This window comes from Eschscholzia californica, unplaced genomic scaffold (genome assembly GCF_041429995.1).
Source record: "Eschscholzia californica isolate CP2 unplaced genomic scaffold, dmEscCali1.0.p SCAF_6, whole genome shotgun sequence".
NCBI lineage: Eukaryota > Viridiplantae > Streptophyta > Magnoliopsida > Ranunculales > Papaveraceae > Eschscholzia > Eschscholzia californica.
The window spans coordinates 36,738,655-36,759,783 of record NW_028238483.1 but is presented as its reverse complement, the minus strand read 5'-3'; the positions used below and the strand labels follow the sequence as shown (position 1 = coordinate 36,759,783).

Here is a 21,129-nt window from a genome sequence, read left to right as displayed (position 1 = left end):
AAGAAAAAAAACAATCAACGAAAACTAATTCAATTTTTTTCACTCTCTTCTCAACTCTACATCTATACCGCAGTGTTTGTATTATGTTAAAAGAATTGTGTAAGTCGACAAGAAAAACACTTAGAAGACAATGATGCATCATAAGAAGAACACTTTTTTTTTTGTTGAACAAGAGAAAACACTTGAAGACCTCATAAGTCACATAACCTTAGAGCATGTCCAACCCCAGCCGGGCTGAGGCCATAAATTCAAATTTATGGCCTCAGCCCCCCGCTCCAAGCCCAGCCGCTTGGAGCGGAGGCTGGGGCTCCTCATTCAGTCGCCCCTAACATTAGGGGCGACTGAATGGAGGCCCCAAGTGACCGTTGGGCCCCCAACGGTCACTTGGGGGACAGATCTGGCCGTTGGTTTATCCAACGGCCAGATCTGTTTGTTTTTTTTATTTTTTTTTAAACAATTAAAAATAATTAAAAAATTATAAATAACTTAAAAATCAAAATACATTTTTTGTAATTCTAATTAGTTTTAATTTTTTTTTTTAAATTCTAGAAAAACATAAATATTAGTAATTAAAATACATCCCACCAAATGTCGGTCCCCGAATATATTTTTTTTCGAAAAATAGTTCAAACACGTATTTTATATATACATAAAATCACACACGTTCTTCGCACACCAACTAAAAGTGCACACACGCGTTTCCCACATGAACAAATTTTCGGCCTCAAGAGAGGCTGGGGCTGGAGCTGAATTTTAGAGGCTGAGCTGAGGCCAATAATTTTAGGTGAAAAAGTGGTTTTTTCGGCCTAAGACAGGCTGGGATTGGACTTGCTCTTAAGATGCATCACAAGAGAATGTTGTTTAATCCTTTGGTCCGAAATATCACCGTTTTTAAGAGAAAGATAGAATAAATCCGAAAAAGGGAAAAAATAACGGGTCAGACAAAAGAAGAAAGGACCAGTTACCACGTCGGTCCGTACCTAAGCCAGGTGGTGTGTTGGTAATGAAAAAGGAATTCTCTTCTCCCTCTTTTACAACAACAAGTTGAAACAACAAAACACACAGAAATCCCTAAACAAATCTAGAAGAAGAAGAAGAAGAGAAATTTGTTGAAGCATTTTCTGTTTTTAGAGAGAGAAAGTAGTTCTAGAGAGAGAGAAGAAGAAGCAGAAGAAGATGGAGGTGATCCTCCACATCTATGATGTTACCAACAGTGGTTCTGAAAAGACGAACAACACAATTATGCAGATCAATAAGATCTTCAAAGACGGTATTGGTTTAGGTGGTATTTTCCACAGCGCCATTCAGGTAACTTTTCCCCTCTCTCTCTCATTATCTAGTTTAAATCTAAGGTGCACACTGTTTGAGAATGGTTGGTTATACTATTCAGATTTGTTTGAGATTAATTCATGCCGACAAGATCTAGGGTTTTTATTTAAGGTGATTTGAACAAAACAAAAACAAAAAGTTCTCCTGACATTTTCTATAGTTTGTAGATTTATGCATCAAAGATTAAGTGTATTAGGAAGGTTTGGAGTAAGATTTTTTTATTCCAAAGGATAAGTTTGAGATCTTGCACATGTAGTTTGTCTGTTTAATTTAGGGTTTGCATTATTTAATTATTTTGGGTTTATACTGTCATCTTCAAGATTCTGAGAACCTTAAGCTTCATCATGCTTGCTGGGTTTAAGATTTGCCATGGAGCTTTTAAATGCACCCTGAAGTTCAATTTTAGTTATCATGAACTCAAATAATCAAATCAGTAAGAGGATTTAGCATTGTTTCATGCTCAAATTATGGTAGTTTAGGCGACTCGGACCTAAAGCTATGGTTCTTTGTGATGGGGGTTGAGGGTATAATATTAATCAAAAATCAAAATTTTGAGTTTCCCTTCAAAGGTTCCGGGGGTTACCTGTGCCGTCTTGTTGTTCGGAAGTCTGGTGTGCCAGGCTCAAAATTTTTATTTCATCTTGCAACTGTGCTTTAGATAATTTATCGAACGCCTAAAGTCTAAATAAAAAAGATTTTTAGGGATAATTTACGAGTTGCTTATACTCAGAGGCATCGTGTTAGAGCCTCAAGTAAGGTTGGAGTATGGAACTGCTTGATGACTTTTAGATGGTCTACCTTTTTTTTAGGATGATTAGCAATTTGAGCTTCTTCGTTGAATAAAGGGCAATCTTTTCTATTATTATATTCTCAATTACCTTCCTCATTAGAGTATATCGTTCAAGTATAAATATTGAAATTCCTTACTAGTTGAACATTGATTTCGTAAGAACTGCTGTAAATTCCTTATACAAAAGTAATTTTTGCTATAATCTTTGATTTATCTTGTTAAGGTTTCGAAATCGTTTCGTACCGCATCATTCTATAAATGAGTTTGTGCCTTCGTTTGATATCATTTTTCAGTTATGCCAGTTGGTACTGCACTTCGAAATGTAATTTGTGCTGTAAAATTTGTTATTGGACTTTATGTGCATATAATTTTGTTGTACTCTATTTGGTAGGTTTATGGAGATGAAGAATGGTCCTTTGGGTATTGTGAACAAGGAACTGGCGTTTTTAGTTGTCCACCTAGTAAAAATCCAATGTACACGTATCGCGAATGCATAGTCCTTGGTAAAACGAAGGCTTCTATCTTCAACGTGAATCAGGTTCTGAGAGAACTCAGCAGAGAATGGCCTGGAGAATCATATGACCTACTATCAAGAAACTGCAATCACTTCTGTGATGAGTTCTGTGAAAAGCTTGATGTGCCAAAACTTCCAGGTAACATGGATTTTAATTACTCATCAATTTTGGGTCTTCACTGAAAGTAACATCGTTTTTCTACAGAACTTGCCATAGTGACAATTGATTTCTATTGGTCACGTGAACTCGTGAAGCTTAGTTTGTCGCATGTGTTAGTTCTGATTGCTATGAGTGTATCATCCGTTAAACCCTAACCTGATCTTTATCCAATTATACATGAAGGCTGAAGCACTTGAGATAAGTTCTCTTAGACTGAGTATGACAAGAAAGGGTTCTTTTGTCCAAGGAAGTGAAAAATGTGTCTTACTAGATAACAATAGTCTAATATTGCAACCCAATGGTGGATGAACTACTTGTTCACAATTACTCTGGTTTATATTTATATTGCTTCACTTTTACTGGGATGAGGACCATCATTGTATCCAACTTAACTAGCACAGCATTCTGAAAATGCTGATTATGGCGTGGCTGGGTTGTAATCATGGTATTCTTGAAACATACGTTTACGTAGTTTTTTGTTTAATTCGCTTCAACTAGTCATGACAATTGGCTTTGCTAGAAGGTACTTTTGAAGTAGATCAATATCCGTTAGGGATGCAGAAATTATCCTGATTTCAATGGATTATTTTATGTTACTCTCGATGACTTGGATATATAGTGTATTTCAGTACTTGATTCAATATATTTTGTCTGAGAAAATCTCGTAAGTATTAAATATGATTCACTTCATGTAACACCCTTTGTATGACTTCTACTTTTTCCCAGCTTGGGTTAACCGGTTCGCTAATGCTGGTGACACTGCAATGGAAGTTGCGGGAAACACAGCACTAAAAGTAAGATAACACATTCCTCTTATTTGATGGGACTGAAGTTCTTCTTGTCCCTTTTGATTTCTCAGCAGTATGGTCTATAAAAGTTCAATTTTACGAAAAGTAAAAAAAAAAAGGTTTAATTACGTCACTAACTTATAAACCAAGTACGTCATATATAGAGTAAATCATAATGGATCTTGAGTCTTGATCTTGATATTTTAGTACTGGGTTGGGATATCAGGCAACTTCGCCATGCATGGTTTGCTACCAAAAGAAGTTAATCTCGAGCCTGATGTAATGGTGTTAGCAACATGATTTTCTTGTTTCAAATCTTAGACAAAGGGTTTCTGATCTTGTCATTTCAAATTGTAAGATGATTGCTCGTTTTTTACAGTTCCAGCAAGCAAAAGCAGAGATCGTATCTGCAAGCAAAGTGGCGTATCGGTTCCTCTCAAACGTTGCCACCACATCAAACTCAACGGCGACATCAGAAAATCCGGGCAATTCAAATAGAGCCGCCAGTGGTCCTGGTTTCCAGTCAGCTTGGTTCAAAAACCTAATGTCTATTGGTGCAAAACCAGCAAATAGTTCAGAACTAGAGAATCGAAGAGAAGAAGAAACAGTTCCACATCAAGGAAGACAACCAACGGAACAAATGAAGCAAAAGTCACAAAATGAAAATTAAAAGATCCAGCTTTAGTGGGTTTCATCATTTACAGTTACTTGTTATGAGAACTTAGCAGATATCAATTTGAAATGTAAAATTGAATTCAGTTCAAACCGGAACACTGAAATCCGGAAAATGTTATTCAAAAAGAAAGAAAGAGAATTTTAGCTACCATTATACAGTGTTTGATATAAGTCTAATATTTCTGGTTTCTCTCAAATAAGCTGAATTTCCATATTCGAATTTGATCGTTGTTGTTGTGAAGTGGTTTTGCAGAGTGCAGATATAATCGAGTAGAAGAAATTAGCTGCGATTTTCGACTTAATCTGACCTCTCTTGGGTAATGGTCTTCTCCGGCGGATAATTCCTCCATTTCCGGCAGCTGCAGGTACAATTCTTACCTTATTGCTCATATTCACGGTAGATAAATAACCAACCGGAGAAGTTTCGCTCTGATATGAGAGTTGTTTGGATAGAATTGAGTTGCATTTTGATTTAGGGTTTTATATAGAATTGGAAAGAGGGTAGATGGATGTGGGAGAAATTTATGAGTTGATGAATTCTAGAAGAACAGCAGGGAAGAGAGGGGGTTAGGGGGGCAAAACCAGCTGTAGAAAGAGATTCCTTTCGAACAGAAATCTAGACAACAATTGAATTTTAGAGTAGAAATGATTTGGTCGGCCTCTTCATTTAATGTTCAAGATCTTATATGGCCGTGTGACCATAAACACGTGTGGTTCTTTGTGGATAAAGGGTGGGCTATTTGGTTAGTTTTTGAGAGAGAAAGAGTTAATTAAATAAGGATTAGATGAAGATTAGTTTAATACATTTTAGTCAACTGTTCCCTGTAGATTGAACAGGGGAACAGACTGACTTATCACTTAGCTGAACGGTCGATCTTCCGTGAAACCATTTGTAGATCAACTGATGGATCAAGATCTGGGGTGGAAATGAGTGCCAAATCAGAGTTTATGAAAAAATAAGATGGTGGTATTAAAAAATTAATTAAGAGAAGAGCTGGATATTAGCAGAGAGAGAGAGAGAGAGAGGGCGGATGATGAGGTAAGTGACGTATTAGCAAATTGAAATCAATAATCATCCATCCATATTATTACTAAGCCTCCCTTTCCCCCATCCCCATAGTCAATGTGTCCCATCTCAGTATTTGGGGCCGGTTCTATCATAAAACAAACGTGAATCAATAATCAAATTTCTTTCTTTTTAGTCAATCTCTTCATACCACTTCCAGAACCAATCCATAATGAAAATATGCAAATGGCACTCATGAAAGTTCAATAACTGGGAGAACTAGAGGAGCAAGCTAGGGCTCGACCAAAATGTACCACTTCTGTTCTGACTTCCATCAAGTCTCTCCATATACCATGCCACGTGATAGGACTCAGCCGAAAAGTACTCGCATAGAAAGGTACTATATATGTACACAAGCTTACCGATCTTTAGAGCTCAGAGAAAGTTGGCCCTGACTAGCTTACATACACAAGCAACTAGCCTGCTAGGGAGGGGTGACATCTCCAACGACCCTCAAGGAGTCACATCTTCTTCCTCTCCTCCCACCAACACGTGCAACCACCAGCTCCTACCACTGTTTTCTCTCTTTCCGACAAAGGAGAGGGTCCTCTTCACCCCAAGAAAGAGATTTAGCAAATACGAAATAAATAGTGAGAGAGAACAGAAAGTGGTGGTGTTCAACCAGTGGGTGATGGTGGTGGGAAGGGTGGTTCGAGATAAAATGTAATTGTTAATTGGTTATGTAACGGGAACGAAGAAGACAGTTATAATAACTACTAGTGAAAAGAGGATTCAATGGCTTGGAGCATCCTGAAATGTCTCTAGGGCAGCCAAAATTTTAGGTGTAAAATCTTGGACCTCTCTTCTTCTCTCAATGCCTTGCCTCTAATTGTCGGGGACCCTCAAGATTCAAGAAAAACTTCTCTCTTCTCCCACCAGCACCACCACTCTCTCTGCTCAATCTCTCCGTCTCTGCTCTATCTCTCTACGTTCCACCCCCTTCGCTGGAAGAGCGAGAGAGATGGTGGTGGTAAAGGTTGGTGTAAGTTGTGGGAGGAAAAGAAGAAAAATATTCTTTAATGAAGGGCCACCTACAATGGCAGTATGCCCATGACCTCTGGAGAGAAGAGGTGGATTCCAAGATTTTCCTACCCAAAATCTTGGATGCCTCGAAGCCACAATAACACTAACAACGGGAAGAAAATCAAGCCAGTCATATAAGGTTATTACTGAAATCATTTGGGGCTGGGATATCCACCAGTATAAAAACAACTTATAGTTATGAAAACAAGCAAACAAGGTCAAATTCATCATACAAACTACTTACTTAATACTCAAAGTCTTGTCTAAAAACTAGAAGGAAACCCCCACAAGCATTGCTTATTCAGATATATTAACCCCCTCCTAGTTGTTGCAGGTTCTGACATGAACTCAGAGAAGTTCTTGATAGTTTTGGGCGATTGAACTAACAATCGAACGTCTATGTATATATAGAAGTACAAAAGACTTAAAAAGCATACTACCGTTTTGATTTCCTAATGATTGGTTTCCGGATTGAACTTGACAGATTCTTTCCAGATGAGCTCCTTGATGTTGTCTTCAGTTAACGAAGGTTGTTCGAAATTATAATGGAAAGGACTTGGACAAACTGGTTCATCATTTGCAGCATGAAGAGCTGATAAATATGGGTGGCAAAGCGCTTCGTCAACTGCAGTCAGGCAGGAAGAAAAAGAATGATTCTGAAACCATTTAATGTATTATAAATTGATATAAAATGCACCCGAAAATGTTACAATTTTTTGTAATACACATAAGTGAAAATGAGCGAAGTGATAAGAAAGTTATATGCTTTTAAATTCTATGCATACTTTGTACCTGTCTAAAATGTTGTGACTGTTAAATTTGTACTTAGAAGTGAAGTTTGTGGTTGTACCTGTAATTCGCTTGTTAGGATCAAAGACGAGCATTTTTTCAAGCAAATCGATAGCAGGAGCGGGCTTGTTAGGGAATCGAGTTGAGAATTGTTGCTTTGGATACTGTGGGAACTGTCTCGCGTATCGTCTTGCATTATCACTTCTTAGAAATCCAAGGCTGGAAGCTTCAGGGGAGCCCAAGAGCTGTTCAAACACAAACACAAACACAAAGTAACAGTTATCATACATAGTGTATATATATAGTACTCAGGGATATTAGCTTCCTACCAAGTTGTTAGCATGATAACTTTACAAGAACATGGGAGACTAAATATTCAGAATCAATAAGCGAGACACGGAAGCTGAGCGCAGGCATAAATGGGTCGGTTTCAAACACCAGGGGTGGCACAGCTCCTCTGGTCTAAACATAGATACATCCATGTGTGATGAAAATGTAGTCATTGGCGAGAGAGGGACTGGGATTTAGGGGGTAAGTTTCCAGTAACACTACTCGAACAACAAGAACGGTAGAGAAACAGCGTGACCCACTTCCATGACATTATGAAAAACAATTCGAGGGAAAGCAGTCGTAGTAATTCAACGAAAATGGTTTGGGTTTAGGGTTGAGAGGGATAAAGTTTCTTCTGACACTATGTCGAACACCTAGAAAGATAGTAAAGCGGCAAGAACAACTCCCATGACAAACATAAAATATGACGGCGAGTAGTACTAATTGGATGAAGCTGTGTTGGGTTTTTAGGGTTAGGGAGGGTAGAGTTTCCAGTAACATGCTGAACACCTAAAAAGATTGTCAAGCAGCGAGAAAAACTTCCAATGACAAACACCAATATGAAGCGACCGTAAGTCGACGAAAAAGTAATGAGTTGATACAAAGTGAGCATTGGAAACAGAAGTAGGGTAAGGAAATCATACCTCAGTAATGAGTCTCAGCTGGTGAACATAATCTTTGCCAGGGAAGAGTGGTTCTCTAGTCATAATTTCACCGAGAATGCAACCAGCTGACCAAATATCAATTGCTGCAGTATACTCAGAGCAATTAAGGAGCAGTTCTGGTGCCCGATACCAACGAGTTACAACGTATTCCGTCATGAAATCTGTTTCAGATGTTGTCCTTGCTAGTCCAAAATCTCCGATTTTCAAGTTACAACTTGCATTTACGAGTAAATTACTTGGTTTAAGATCACGGTGCAAAACATTTGCTGAATGTACATATTTCAGCCCGCGTAATAACTGATAAATGAAGTACTGCAATTGCATTTTCAACGATGAGTTTATAATGTGCCCGAACCATTATTCAAGCCTTGACTAAAGTAAAAACAAAACTAAGATTTTCAAATGCATTTTATGGTCTAGTTGGAGCTTCTAGCGGAGGTAAAGTTGTACCTAGAGACCCATATATCATGACAAAAGTAAATATAATGGTGAATGTAAAAGCCCAAAGAGAAGGGAAGATCGAACCTGACAGTGATCATCAGTTAGCGGTTGACTGGAATGAATTACATGATGAAGATCGGTCTCCATTAATTCATAAACAACGTAAACATCATTAAAGGTCTCTCTCTTTGGAGGTCGTATGATGTCTTTGATTGCAATAATCTGCGGAAGTGAGACAACTGAAGAGTCATGCCATTACGGAAAGTCGGAAACATACAACTAATTAAGTAGATATGTTAGAAATGCTTTGGATCAAAAAATTGAGTAGACTTAGAAGCTTATAAAGGATGATGCCCATATGTAGATTAGCGATGACCTAAGCCCAATCTAAGCTTGATATTTACCTGGGCCACCAAGGCCTAAGCCCAATTTGCGCCGGATTTTCCGATAGGACCCTCCTTCGACCCACCCAAAATATCCTCGACATAAGGTCCTATGGATGATCTGGGACTAAGCTTTGTAAGCTTTCCCTCCCCCCTAAAGGATGAGCTGTACTGAAGTCCGATGCCATTAGGATTAGGTTGACCCAAACCCCTGTGGCCATCAGGTTGTGTTCTTGAGTGAACCCTTACGCCCACCCAAAGGTGTTGGACTATAGGGCAAGGGACTCTAAACAGTAACCACGTTCTGAACAACCAGCCTTATCTCCATGTATCCAGAAAGAGACTGATGCATGAAATATTCTTATCGGGAAGCCTTTTGAGGACTAGCTAATTCTTGACTGAGGGAAGAAGAGTTTCTCTTCTGGGACTAACTTAGGGAGACTCACACAGGAATAAATTCAATCTGAAACTTGTTTCAATGTGAAAGAAACCAATCATGAATCTGAAGTGGTATATCATGTAAAACAAATTGATGCGAAGATTTATCTATTATGATAAAGCAACACCTCTTTCCCATTTCATTTCCCTTTTTCGAGTTATGGAAACTCGAAAGAAGTTGAACCGACAGAAACTCGAAAGAAGTTGAACCGACAATATAAGACATTTGAAACAAATGATTACAATAAAAAAAATGTTTAGAAGATGGTAAGAACTGGTGAGGCAAATAAACAAACTTACATTGTCATGTTTCATGTGGAGGAGAAGCTTGATTTCCCTTAATGTCTTTTTGGCATCTATAATGTTGTCAAATGCATTGCCAATCTTCTTAATTGCAACCTCTTCATTCGTGTCTGAATTCACAGCAGAACTGGAACACACAAAAAAAGCGACTCTGTTGCAGTTCTAATGAAATGCACAAACACAAACTGAACAAAATTAAACTAAGTTTATCGACGGGTGACCTCATGGTCTACGACTTTGAGATGTCTTAGCCTCACTCGATTTGATTTGTTGGTTCTAATTCTGGTAGCTCTGTAACGGATGGCAATTCGAGACCCCATAAGTCCGTGCGTGGATACCGAGGATTTTGTTAAGTTTGTGGTCATCCAACTCAAAACCAATTGGTAATGAGTGGAAAGGACCTAAACATTATATTCTTGGTTACTAGGTCACCCTTTACCAGTGTGGGACTATTCCCCCTCATGTGTGTTGTTCTTAGAGCCTAACATGCGTCTTTTTTTTTCCTTTTTGGGTGACATTAAGCACGTGTGGATTTTGTTCTAGCTCTGGTACTATATGTTAAGTTTGTGGTCATCCAACTCAAAACCAATAGGTAATGAGTGGAGAGGAACTAGAAATTACAATTTTGGTTACTAGATCACTGTTTTCTTATGTGGCACTATTCACAAAGATTTCCTCCGTATTAACACCACAGACTTAGTGGACTAGTCGTGGTTCGACCAGGACAACACAATAATAAATTAATTTTGTGAAAATCACAATACACTTGAACTAACAAAACAACTTTAAACAGCCACACTCTCAAGTTCATTTCCTTAGTGTAGATTTAAATCTTATGTTCATCAATAGCTTCACACTTGCAACCAAATACATAAGAAAGGACCAAACACAAAACCAGAGCATAATTTCTGCTTCATCAAACTCATGATCTATATAGCCTATAAAGAGAGAGAGAAGGGTTTACCAGACAATGCCACAAGCACCTCGACCGACAGGATTGATAGGAGGAACATATTTGTTAGGAACCTCAAAGAGATTACCATGGACATTGTAATGAACATAACGACCTCCATGAGTAAGAACTCCCTTAATACTACTAGCACAGTCACCTGAACCAAAACAAGATGACTTCCCTGACATTTTTTCACAACCCAACCCAGTTTCTCAAATTCTTCCAAAACACCCCTCCCTTGCTTTCTTGTCCAAGAATTGGATTGATAAAAGTAAAAATGGAGAAAACCCACAAGTAGAACAAGTAGTAAAGAATAAGGATAGAAATCATGGGTCGTTTTAAAATCACTAGATTCATTTGAACATCAACAACTCTTTTTCTTCTACTTTGCTTAGGTGGTTTGATCCTCACCAGAAATGGGGTTCCAAATCCGTGAAACTGAAAGTGATTATCATCTTTCTCTCTCTCTCTCTCTCTCTCTTCTCTCTCTCTGTGGGAGTTATGTTCACGGGAGGTCGTTGGAGAGATCACGTTCAGTAATGGGTAACCAAAAGAGGAAATCGTACGCTTCATGAAATCTACTACTGTACCAGCTCAAAAGAAGGGCTTTGATGATCCAATGTTTTTTCTTTGTCCAATCGTGATCGTAATAGTGATGTGGTTATGACAAACAAGCCTTTGTGGTTGTCACCATTAATTACTTGTTTGTCAAAAAAGATGGGGATAGATAGATTCATCCTCAAATGATATTTTTTTGAGTTTCTACAGGTTCCCCTGACGCTTGATTTAACTCACTTTTTTATTTAGTTACTTATTTAGCTCATAATTTCTGAGAAATTTTTGACCTCCTCTAGCACTAGTATTTCAATCTAGGTAGGGATTAATATGATTGAGAGAACATCACTGGTGAATCCCTGTAACCTGAGGATTAAGAGTTACTTGTCTAAACAAATTATAGTTGAGCATGAGGTTCAGTGTCAATTGACAATGATGCAGGGGCTGGAAATCATTTTACAAGCATGCGTACGTTTCTCAATGGATTTAGGCAGGTTTCCAAAGTACCACAGGTTTCCCAAGTACCACGGTTCTCAATGGATTTAGGCAGGTTTCCGAAGTACCACGTTTCTCAATGGATTTAGGCAGGTTTCCGAAGTACCACCGCCTTCTCAACTTAGTTTTCTACATGTAGAGTTGATTGTTCACAAGGTTGGCCCATATTATTATCAATAAAGAAAACTCCATTTCTTGTTGATCTTGGTAAACAAAATCAACTGTTATTTGGTGTTAGAGTGGCACTTGGGTGACTTATCAATCAACTCTTTGCACTAGCACTGAAACCGAACTTTGATTTACAAAAAGTTGCCATAGAACGATCAACAACTAGACTTGAAATCCCTACTTATATACCTCGTACTAGCCATCCTGGCAAAAGAATTGTTATTAATCAAACGCCTTGCTGACAGTGCACAGTGCATACAAGGCTCCACATTAGCTTAGGCACGACATTATTTTCAAAAGACAAAATTAAGTCCCACGGGGAAGAAACCTTCTCCTTTTTACTTGCCTCAACTATCGAAACAATTCCCAGTTTCTTTCTCATGCTCAGTTTCCAGGAACCTGCAAAAAGAGAAAATAAAGCACAAAGTGGGGATCATCTACAAGAAAAGTACCCATCACCTTGAGAACTTACTCAAGGTCAAGAAGGCACTTATGTTGCAAAGTTGAATATCCCCTCAGGCTATTTCGAGACGAGCCAAAGCATTCTCAGGTGGAAAACTTCCCCCACGCATGAGAGATATAATCAACACACATACTGAAGAGAAGTTAAATACCCTCCTCTTTCTGATTCATCTCTTCCCTTTTCATTCAAAAGACGAGATCATAAGACGACGGTAGATAATGTGTCGAAGTAAATCAAATTTGAAAATAACACATCTTTGGGACAAAGAGAAAAGCTTCACATTATAGAAATTACTCCATTTATAGTATATACTACATAAGAGCACACGAATACAATAACTTAACTTACAGATATCACGAGGCTGAGACAACATTGAACACGTGCACAATAGTACCAAATGCAAGATCTTCATCTTCACTAAACCCGAATATAGAAGAAAACTATGATATACCTGTATACAAATTGATAATTCAGCTTCACTTGAAATTATTATAACAATCTGTGTCCCCCATTATTTTGGGGTTTTGAGTTTGAATTGCAGATTCTCAAATTACAAAGCAATGCATCACGTCCTGAAAGAACGATTTGAAAAAAGTTCTCGACCTCATTTGAAAGATCATCTACCCCTTGTGAAAGATTTTCTGCATTCTTACCCAAATCCATGACAGAACTCTTTAGGGTTTCCGTTACTGCAGGATCGACTAATTCACCACTTATCAGAGGATATAACTTCTTGACAGATAACTCAACTGCCTCTAGATCTTTCAATATCGGTTTACGTCCGTTGGACAATAGACTCCTAAACTCAGTATGTACATCGACCTGCAAATCATTAAAAGCATCTGCCCACAAAAACTTACCAGAAACCTGCAAATCGATTAATGACTTCGGAGAACCAGAGAAGGCTGCTGAAAAGACACCACAGATAAATATCGTAGGAACCATAACTCCACATAGGGCAAGCAACAGAACTTTTCCTTTGGCAGAGTTCTTAACCTTAGCCAAATGAAGAGAATCTTTGAGCCTATGCAAGATACCAGAGCAATTCTCGAGTTTTTTATTCTTTGAACTGATATGTTGTTTCCAATCATCGAGTGAGTTTCGGCTTCTAACTAAATCATCCGATGATGGCACTGAGCTTAAACCACTCAAAGTATGTCGAACGCATTGAAGTAAGAGTTGGCCCTGATTGAGTTTGGTGAGTTCGGAACTGAAGGCAATACAAATATCTAACAAGTTCACACTGCTGTCTAGGTAAACGTCCATCCATTTTTCATCCCAGACAGAAACAGGGAACTTAAGATCTGTAATTAGGGTTTTGATATCTGTGTGGATTTCACAAAGTGACTCCAGTGCTAATTTCATCCATGACAAACGAGGGATTTCACTTTTGTCCTTCACTTTGAGATTTCTTAGCCTTTTGGCCAATGTTTCTTCAAATGAATTCAATAAATCAAGATTTCTTTGTGAAAGATATGTATCCTTGGGAAAAATCATACGGAAAGGGTTTCCAAAAGGGAAGAAAGAAGGTCTAGATCCATCATGCGGACGACTCATTCTGATATTTCTGCAAAAGTCAGCATATAGGAATCAGCTAGAAATTAAAAAAAAAAACATTAACAGCAAGACACCATTATGGGTCCAGTTCTTAATTCAACAAGAATAAGGATAAGATCATTCAAGGTTCGAAACATATGTTGCATTCTCAGTGTTCGCAATCAATCGGAAACACTGGCGTTGAATTAAAAACGGATTTTCATATTATTAAGCAACTCCTATGCAAATCAATTACACAACCGTAAGAAAGATTAAGCAGACCTAAAAAGTTCATTTTTTTTTTACATTTTGGGCTGTTTAGGGATTGTATCAAAAGTCGGAAAACCTTGCAAATGATTGGAACAGACATAACAATAGGTAATTGGGAAGAGCTTAGGTCTGCCGGAGTAATATCTTTCCATCAGCCCATGCTAATTCTAGAAGCTCAGTTCGGAAAAATCCTTTTGTCTGATCGGAGTAATATTTCACTTATCTTCATTTGAACATCTGAACTTCACAGCCATGAGTCAGATAAGATCTCAGATATGATAAGAGATATAGATTAGCAATTAGAATAGCTCATTACAAACTAGACCAATAATCAATTGGTCAATGGTCCTTGATGATTTTCATCCAGACCAGTAAAATCATTTAGGTTGCAGAAATGTTTGCAGAAATGAAATACAAGAACTTATGAGATCTGATCTGAGAAAATCATACAGATTTGATTTTACAAAGTTCAATTTCAATCTGGATCTTAATTCATACAAAAATCAACATAAATTTATCAATTAGGTTATTTCGTCTTGAAACACTAACAGGAAAAAAGCTAAATCGTCTAATAATATAACCTAACCATCTTGAAGTAAAATCAAATACAATAAAAACTTCATTGATCGTCATCAAACTCATAGATCTGAACTAACACACAGAAAAAACATAAAAAATTCATTCTTTCCTAACCTAACCAATTTACTTCTTTAGATCTACTAATCAAACAACAAAATACACAGAAATTAACCACAATCCAAACGAAACTTCACTCACTTTTAATACAATATCAATGAAGTCAAGAAAATTTACTCTTGAGAGCTGATTTAGTTGCTGCGATGATCTCCTCCGATCTACAGAACTTTACCAAAATCTATTACTCTTCAAAACCCTAATTCACATAAAAAAATCACAGAAAATTTCAAAAAGACTAACAATAGATAGATTAGATGAGTAGTTTGAAAGAATTTTAGAGAGAGAAAGAAGAAGAAGAAAAAAAACGACGAAAACTGTACCTGAAACGGTACTACGAAGGCGAAAAACGGGAAGAAAGTTGCCGAACGCGTAAATGAATTTCTTCCTTTCAACAAACGCTGCGTTGAAATTCTTGTTAGGTAATAGGGTGATTTGGTGTAGTCTTGGTCTATCTTTTGAATCTTTTGAATGCGTGCGTGTGTTATAAATCGAACCGGTAAAATTGGTAAAAGCAATTATAAAGTAGTTGATCCGACGGTTAGGAATTTAAGTTGTTAAAATATCTTTAAGATGTATGATATGTTGTATGATTCTTGATGTACGTTATATATTTAGATGATTTGATAAAATAATGCAACCACTCACGCCTTCCATGACTTTTAGATAGGAGGAGAAGACGAAAATGAAGAAGTATTCTCTCGTGCTATTGGCTGTAAGTTTATAGTGTATCCATGGATGTGGGTCCCATAATTGGTTCCAAGAGCCGATCCGTACATACACACCTCTCTTGGGATGAGCCTGTATAAAATGAGTGAAAAACCCAAAAATCTAGACCCTAATAAGAAAAAAACCCACTCAAAAATAATAATGTAAAAAAAACCCATTTTTTTAACATTTTTCAAAATGTTCACAACATATGTAATTATGTTGTTAACAAGGCAACATATTTTTTTCATAATTCCATTTTTACCCTTATATGTTGACAACATATATCATTGTGTTGTTATAAAATGTTGACAATATCTATAATAATGTCCCGACTTATTATAAAATGTTGGCGTCATATATAATTATGTTCTTAACAACATATATAATGTATTAGTCAAAATATTATTTGTTCGTTAACGGATTTGTTAAATACAAAGGATAATATGCATAACATTTTAATTTTTGCAAAGGACAAATAAAAAATGCTTTAGTCTTTATATTTATGTCGAAAGCAAAACAGAAAATGCGAAAACCATTTATTTTTTCACAAGACAAATCGAAAAATGTTGTAGCCAAAATGTTTGTGTTTGTTTGTCTATGTAAAATGCAAAAGAAAAAAATGCGAAATATTTTGGCAAAACAATGTCTAAGCAAAAACGAATTTGTTAAAAAATTTACAAATTGTTGAGACAAACTAAGATTTGTTCAGAAATTTACAAAATTGTCGAGAGCAAACCAAGAATTGTTCAAAAATGTTCAGAACGCTGATTTGGGCGGAAAATTTCATTTTGGAGGGTAAAATTGTATTTTTACCTACTGGGTTTTTTCCTCATTATTATTTAGTATTGGGCCTGATTCTCTTTAACTTCCCCATTTTGGGCCTTATAATTACCGGCCCCCTGTATAATTGGTTGGCCTGTATTTCTCAGAGTGGTGAGCATGTATAAGCTTATCAATCTATACATACAGACATCTTACACAAGTAAACTCACACGTATAAGACGAGAATCGCCACAAGATTTTCGTTTCTGAGTAATACAACTAGTAATATTTAAGTCAATAATTTTCTTTAGGAGCATTCGCCATAATGCAGGTCATGCTTATCGGAAGAAAATATTTCTCTTTTGAACAAAGTATTGTTGTAAAGTTCAAAAATATTATCATCGGTAAGGTTAGTAACATTAGGATCTGAAATGGTCAAAGAGAGATCTGAAAGAGTGTAGGAAGCTTTAGAACTCTATAGAGTAAACTCCAAAGACAAGAACTACTTCACAATTAAATCTTTTTAGGATGTTTTGGCCAAATAATATATGAGAGCGAAAAGAAGCATCATAATATCTTAAAATTACCAATTAATAACCGTTATAACTTTGTCATAAACCAAAAAGGAAAACCTTCAACAGTTATTTTCTTTATTACTGTTTTAACTATTTTTTTTTCTTTTCGCTTTCCTTTTCCCACTCTACAAGAGTATATCCCAGATAATATAACAACAATTTTTTCGATTATATAACATTAACGTTCATTTCACCATCAATTTTAAACATTACATTCAACTATTACGATAAAATCACCTCCACATATTACTGAAAAAGCATACAAAAATACTCGGAAACTGATTGTGAATATGCTATGGTGTCAAGTAATTGACACTTTTATAATGTTAAATAGATTGCAGTAACTAATCTTATATCCCTATGAGGACATTTTAATATTGCTAATTTTCATGTGTTTCTCTTTCATCTTCATGTCTAAACTTTACAAACAAATGATTCTAACTTAAAATGTAACAACTACCCGATTTTGTGAAGCTGGAATGTACTTTGTACTCTGATTTTGTTGCTGCAGATTGATCTCCGAAACGGAATTCATATTTTCAAAGGCCCGAGCTAATCTCAGAAAAAGAAGTCAGTTTTTCGTAAGCAAAGCTTTTCTATGTCTCCCGGTTTTGGTTGTTGATCTTCGCCTACTGGATGAAGCTTGATCTCGTAGAGTTTTGGCCATAGTTTTCCAGTCACTGTGAACAAAAAGAAAGACAATTACTTGTATCGAAAATGAAAAAGACGTAAACAAACATCAATGCGCTGTACCATATAAAACATCAATGAAGCTGTACCATATAAAGGAGATGTGGAGCTTACCAAACAAGCGGTTCTTCTCGCTATCCCATGCAATTCCATTTAAAACATCAATGCGCTGTACCATATAAAATTCTCTAGATCAATACGGAACTAAACAATGAAACTGTGGAATTGTAAAGCATGAAAGTACATACATTATACCCAGCCGATACCAACTGTTTCCTGCGAAAATGCATAATGATATGAGTACTATTGCAAGTAGTTTTTGTAGAGAAAATCATAAATTCATAATATAGAAATCTAAAGATTTCAAAAAGCTTCAAGAAACTAAATACTTTTAAGTTGAGATTTAAACTTTGAAGGAACATAAATCAACCTTAATTTGGGAAGAAGAATCCATCCGAGCACATTCCCACCCTTTTGTGAAATTCTAGCTATGCAGTCACTCTGCACAAGTAATAACATTACTAAGAAACAAGAATAGGAGAGAATGCAACTGTTGCTGATTTACAGACAATAGTTGATTCAACATATGTAGCTGCTATCCCTCTCTCTCTCTCTCAAATGAGTTTAGCATGCTTTACGCTTTACGAATACCAAAACAACTCAGTACAATAAATATATCAAAGAGGAAATGGAACAATACCTGCCACACATTTGCCCACACTTCACCATTAATATACTCTAGCTCATTCAAATTATGAACCTCGTGACCTCTGTATTTGACTACATCGCTCCTTATAACTGCATATTTTAGAGTAACAAATGCAACTTGTCACTACTGTGTACTCGTGTGAGAATTATAAGCAAGATTGGGAAATATACGCAATCTAAAACAGCAGCCGTAACAACAAAACATTTTTGAAAAATGAGAATATAAAGATTAATGACTACTAAATACAGTAAATATGCTGCAAAGACCTTCGAATGTTTGCGGATCGAGATGATAGAGTGTTGAAGACCCATCACTCCCGAATATAACTTTTCCATCAGTTGCCAGTCCCCATCCATCTCGCATTTGATGTGTAAACGTCTCAAACTACATTTAAGTAAACGGCAATGAGTAGAAACTAGATGTAAACGAACTCTCTAACACCATGGGGGTTAAGTCAAGTTATGCATTTCATGCATGATCTAATAGCAAGTTCACAAAAGAATTATAACAGAAATCAACAAATTTTTCAAAAGTAAACTAATTATTTATCTGATCAGAACAGTTGAAAGAGAAGGGGAAAATAAGAACCACAAACTTTGCTCAGGTCATGTCGATCATATATGAAACCACTTGTCTTTAACCAAGTTAACTGGAATAGCCTACAAAACACCATTAATTTCAACAAAATGGACACTTTAAGCACAATCTTCTGAAAAAAACTAACAAAAGCAAAATACAAAATTTTAATTTTCATCATTAACTATTTAATGAACTCAACTGCAGATATAAGAGTTTTCTCCCATACCTATCACCAAGAAGGGTAAGCCCTTCCCCGAACTCGGAATCATCCATTTTTTGAAGGCTCTCAACCTAACAAGATTGTGCAATAACTGTTAAGAATCATAACTAAGGAACCGAAATATTAATACATTTGTAAGGAAATAATCATATTCCATAGTCACATACTACATTTTGCACAGGTTTTACACCAATAAAAAGAATGAATCATGTTTTATTTTCATATCAAGCGCGTATATCTGTATAACTTCTCTCACCTTCCCAGTCTGGAGAACAACCTTTCGGACTGATGACTGGAATAAACAAAAGAAAAAATTAGTTAAGGAGACAATACAAACACACAAGTAGGGATCTATCTAATTAATACAAGTATGTATCTCGTTGAGTATCCCGAAAAGAAAATGTTTGCAGCAAACACAATAAGCCAAAAGTCTGAAATGAATGTAACGGCCTAAGCCCCAGCAATTACCGCTGTTTTTCCTACTACCCACCCAAGTCCAACGGATAGAGGGCTTTGGTCTTGGTTAATGCTCTACGAGCCCTTCCAAAAGGTCTTGACACTTACTAAGCTTGAATTTGTGATTATACCCCACACTCGGAATGCCCCTCTGATCTTAAGATACTACAGGTAAGGTGGTCTGTCTATGTTATAGAAGCAAGTGTAGGTCTTGCTTGTGATTTCAGTTGGGGGGTCCGATGTCCTTAATCTTGGCTTGGGATTCCGAAGCGGTAAGCTCGAGATTCGGGGTTTTATCTCAAGGACATACAATGTAGTACTGTACTACTTGACAAGCCAACCTAAAACATCGATATAAAAGATCTAATTCTATCTAAAGAAAGAAAACAATATTACATCATGAAAGGGAGGAAATGACTCACATGACGATTCAAACCAGTTGATTCGAATAGGAAATCATCTCCTCCATATAAAAGCCCCTAATGACAAAACAAACAAACAAACAATCAATATTCAGTGAATTTCTACTTAGAATCAAACAGTCTTCATGTACAAATTGAAAAGCAATCAATCCAATCTTCATCGTGCATGATAACTTGATTAGAAGATTTTCCTTCTGTTTAATCAGAGAGAAACAAAAAAATCAATGATCCCTCCAGTCCTCCACGAAATTCAGTCACCATTAAAAAACCTAAAAATTGACATTCAAATGGAACCTGATACTTAATCAAGTACATCATAATCAACACTGAATCCAAATCTATGATCTCTCTTAAAAAGGACGAAAAACATATTAGAATTGAAATTTCGTACCTGCGTAAATGCTTTTGGATCATGAGGAAACTCATTGACAACTTCAATTGAGTGAAACTCGGCCAAATGAACCTGAAAATTATTCTTCTTCAACGTGATGTAAAGAAGAAAAAGTATTGAAATTACAAGAGTAAAAGGTAAAATTAGGGATTTTCTTTTGAATCTGAAAGTGTTGGAAGCAGAAGAAGAAGCCATGGATGGAGGAGACCTAGTGGGTGATTTCTTATTAGGCTTCTTCTTCTTCAATAACCCAGTGGCCATGGTTTACATTTGTCAGTCAAAAGGGAGGAGGTAGAATTGAAGTTGAATTGAGGGTCCGCAGTCACCCACTTCTGTACAGTAAGGATTCATGCTAACGTGCACTATTCTTTGTTTGGTTTATGCAAATCAATAACTAAATCGTGACATTCAATATTTGGATTTCCAAATCGTGACATTCAATATATTCTTTGTTTGGCTTGTCCATGATGAAAGAAAACTGCTCATTTGAGGCATATCAAAATTACTTTCATCCCAAATTCATTTTATTGGAGCAAAATGTATTTTCTAAGGAAATTACTCATTTGAAGCATATCAAAATTACTTTTGTGAAAGAACTTCGGTTGTACCATAATTTTCTTTTGGTGAAAGTTTAATTACTTTTAACAGGAGCAAAGTATGTTTTATATACTCCTAAAAAGATTGCTCTTTAAAGTGTATCAAATTTATTTGTAGTATCATTTAAATGAAAGGCAGATAGAGGGGAGAGAAAGAGCGGAGCGGAGATATTTCGATTTGGGTAGCACTAC

At 36.5% G+C, this 21,129-nt stretch overlaps 4 protein-coding genes across 14 annotated transcripts; 1 reads left to right on the top strand and 3 right to left on the bottom strand.

Moving 5' to 3' along the window:
• Positions 1–893: 893 nt before the first annotated feature.
• On the top strand, positions 894–4,407 carry LOC147534313 (deSI-like protein sdu1). The gene is made up of 4 exons (XM_086649677.1): positions 894–1,308; positions 2,511–2,772; positions 3,520–3,587; positions 3,961–4,407. Exons 1-4 carry the CDS (start codon positions 1,177–1,179, stop codon positions 4,249–4,251), a joined length of 753 nt encoding a protein of 250 aa, XP_086505803.1. The 5' UTR covers positions 894–1,176; the 3' UTR covers positions 4,252–4,407.
• Positions 4,408–6,480: 2,073 nt separating this feature from the next.
• Positions 6,481–15,232, bottom strand: LOC147534311 (mitogen-activated protein kinase 4-like). Of its 3 annotated transcripts, none has more exons than XM_086649671.1 (10): positions 15,150–15,232; positions 14,911–15,025; positions 12,676–13,894; positions 12,211–12,263; positions 10,659–12,068; positions 9,692–9,821; positions 8,655–8,792; positions 8,109–8,441; positions 7,196–7,379; positions 6,481–6,970 (listed from the first exon to the last, which is right to left on the bottom strand). In XM_086649671.1, exons 5-10 carry the CDS (start codon positions 10,832–10,834, stop codon positions 6,798–6,800), a joined length of 1,134 nt encoding a protein of 377 aa, XP_086505797.1. In that variant the 5' UTR covers positions 10,835–12,068; positions 12,211–12,263; positions 12,676–13,894; positions 14,911–15,025; positions 15,150–15,232; the 3' UTR covers positions 6,481–6,797. The 3 variants fall into 3 exon arrangements, with proteins under 3 accessions (XP_086505797.1, XP_086505798.1, XP_086505796.1); XM_086649672.1 differs by having other exon boundaries at positions 14,947–15,025; XM_086649670.1 differs by having other exon boundaries at positions 10,659–12,504.
• On the bottom strand, positions 11,948–15,232 carry LOC147534312 (protein BPS1, chloroplastic-like). Of its 9 annotated transcripts, none has more exons than XR_015228090.1 (5): positions 15,150–15,232; positions 14,911–15,025; positions 12,676–13,894; positions 12,337–12,504; positions 11,948–12,263 (listed from the first exon to the last, which is right to left on the bottom strand). XR_015228090.1 is itself a non-coding variant. In XM_086649673.1 (3 exons), the coding sequence occupies exon 3, from the start codon at positions 13,882–13,884 to the stop codon at positions 12,817–12,819; it is 1,068 nt and encodes a 355-aa protein (XP_086505799.1). In that variant the 5' UTR covers positions 13,885–13,894; positions 14,911–15,025; positions 15,150–15,232; the 3' UTR covers positions 12,583–12,816. The 9 variants fall into 9 exon arrangements, 2 of the variants coding, with proteins under 2 accessions (XP_086505799.1, XP_086505801.1); XR_015228094.1 differs by having other exon boundaries at positions 11,948–12,068; positions 12,211–12,504; positions 14,947–15,025; XR_015228093.1 differs by having other exon boundaries at positions 14,947–15,025.
• On the bottom strand, positions 12,583–20,747 carry QC (glutaminyl cyclase). The gene is made up of 14 exons (XM_086649676.1): positions 20,342–20,747; positions 19,951–20,007; positions 19,329–19,364; positions 19,079–19,143; positions 18,869–18,932; positions 18,540–18,657; positions 18,265–18,362; positions 17,995–18,065; positions 17,813–17,840; positions 17,679–17,733; positions 16,430–17,554; positions 15,150–15,627; positions 14,911–15,025; positions 12,583–13,894 (listed from the first exon to the last, which is right to left on the bottom strand). The coding sequence occupies exons 1-11, from the start codon at positions 20,600–20,602 to the stop codon at positions 17,433–17,435; spliced, it is 975 nt and encodes a 324-aa protein (XP_086505802.1). The 5' UTR covers positions 20,603–20,747; the 3' UTR covers positions 12,583–13,894; positions 14,911–15,025; positions 15,150–15,627; positions 16,430–17,432.
• Between the last annotated feature and the right edge of the window lie 382 nt (positions 20,748–21,129).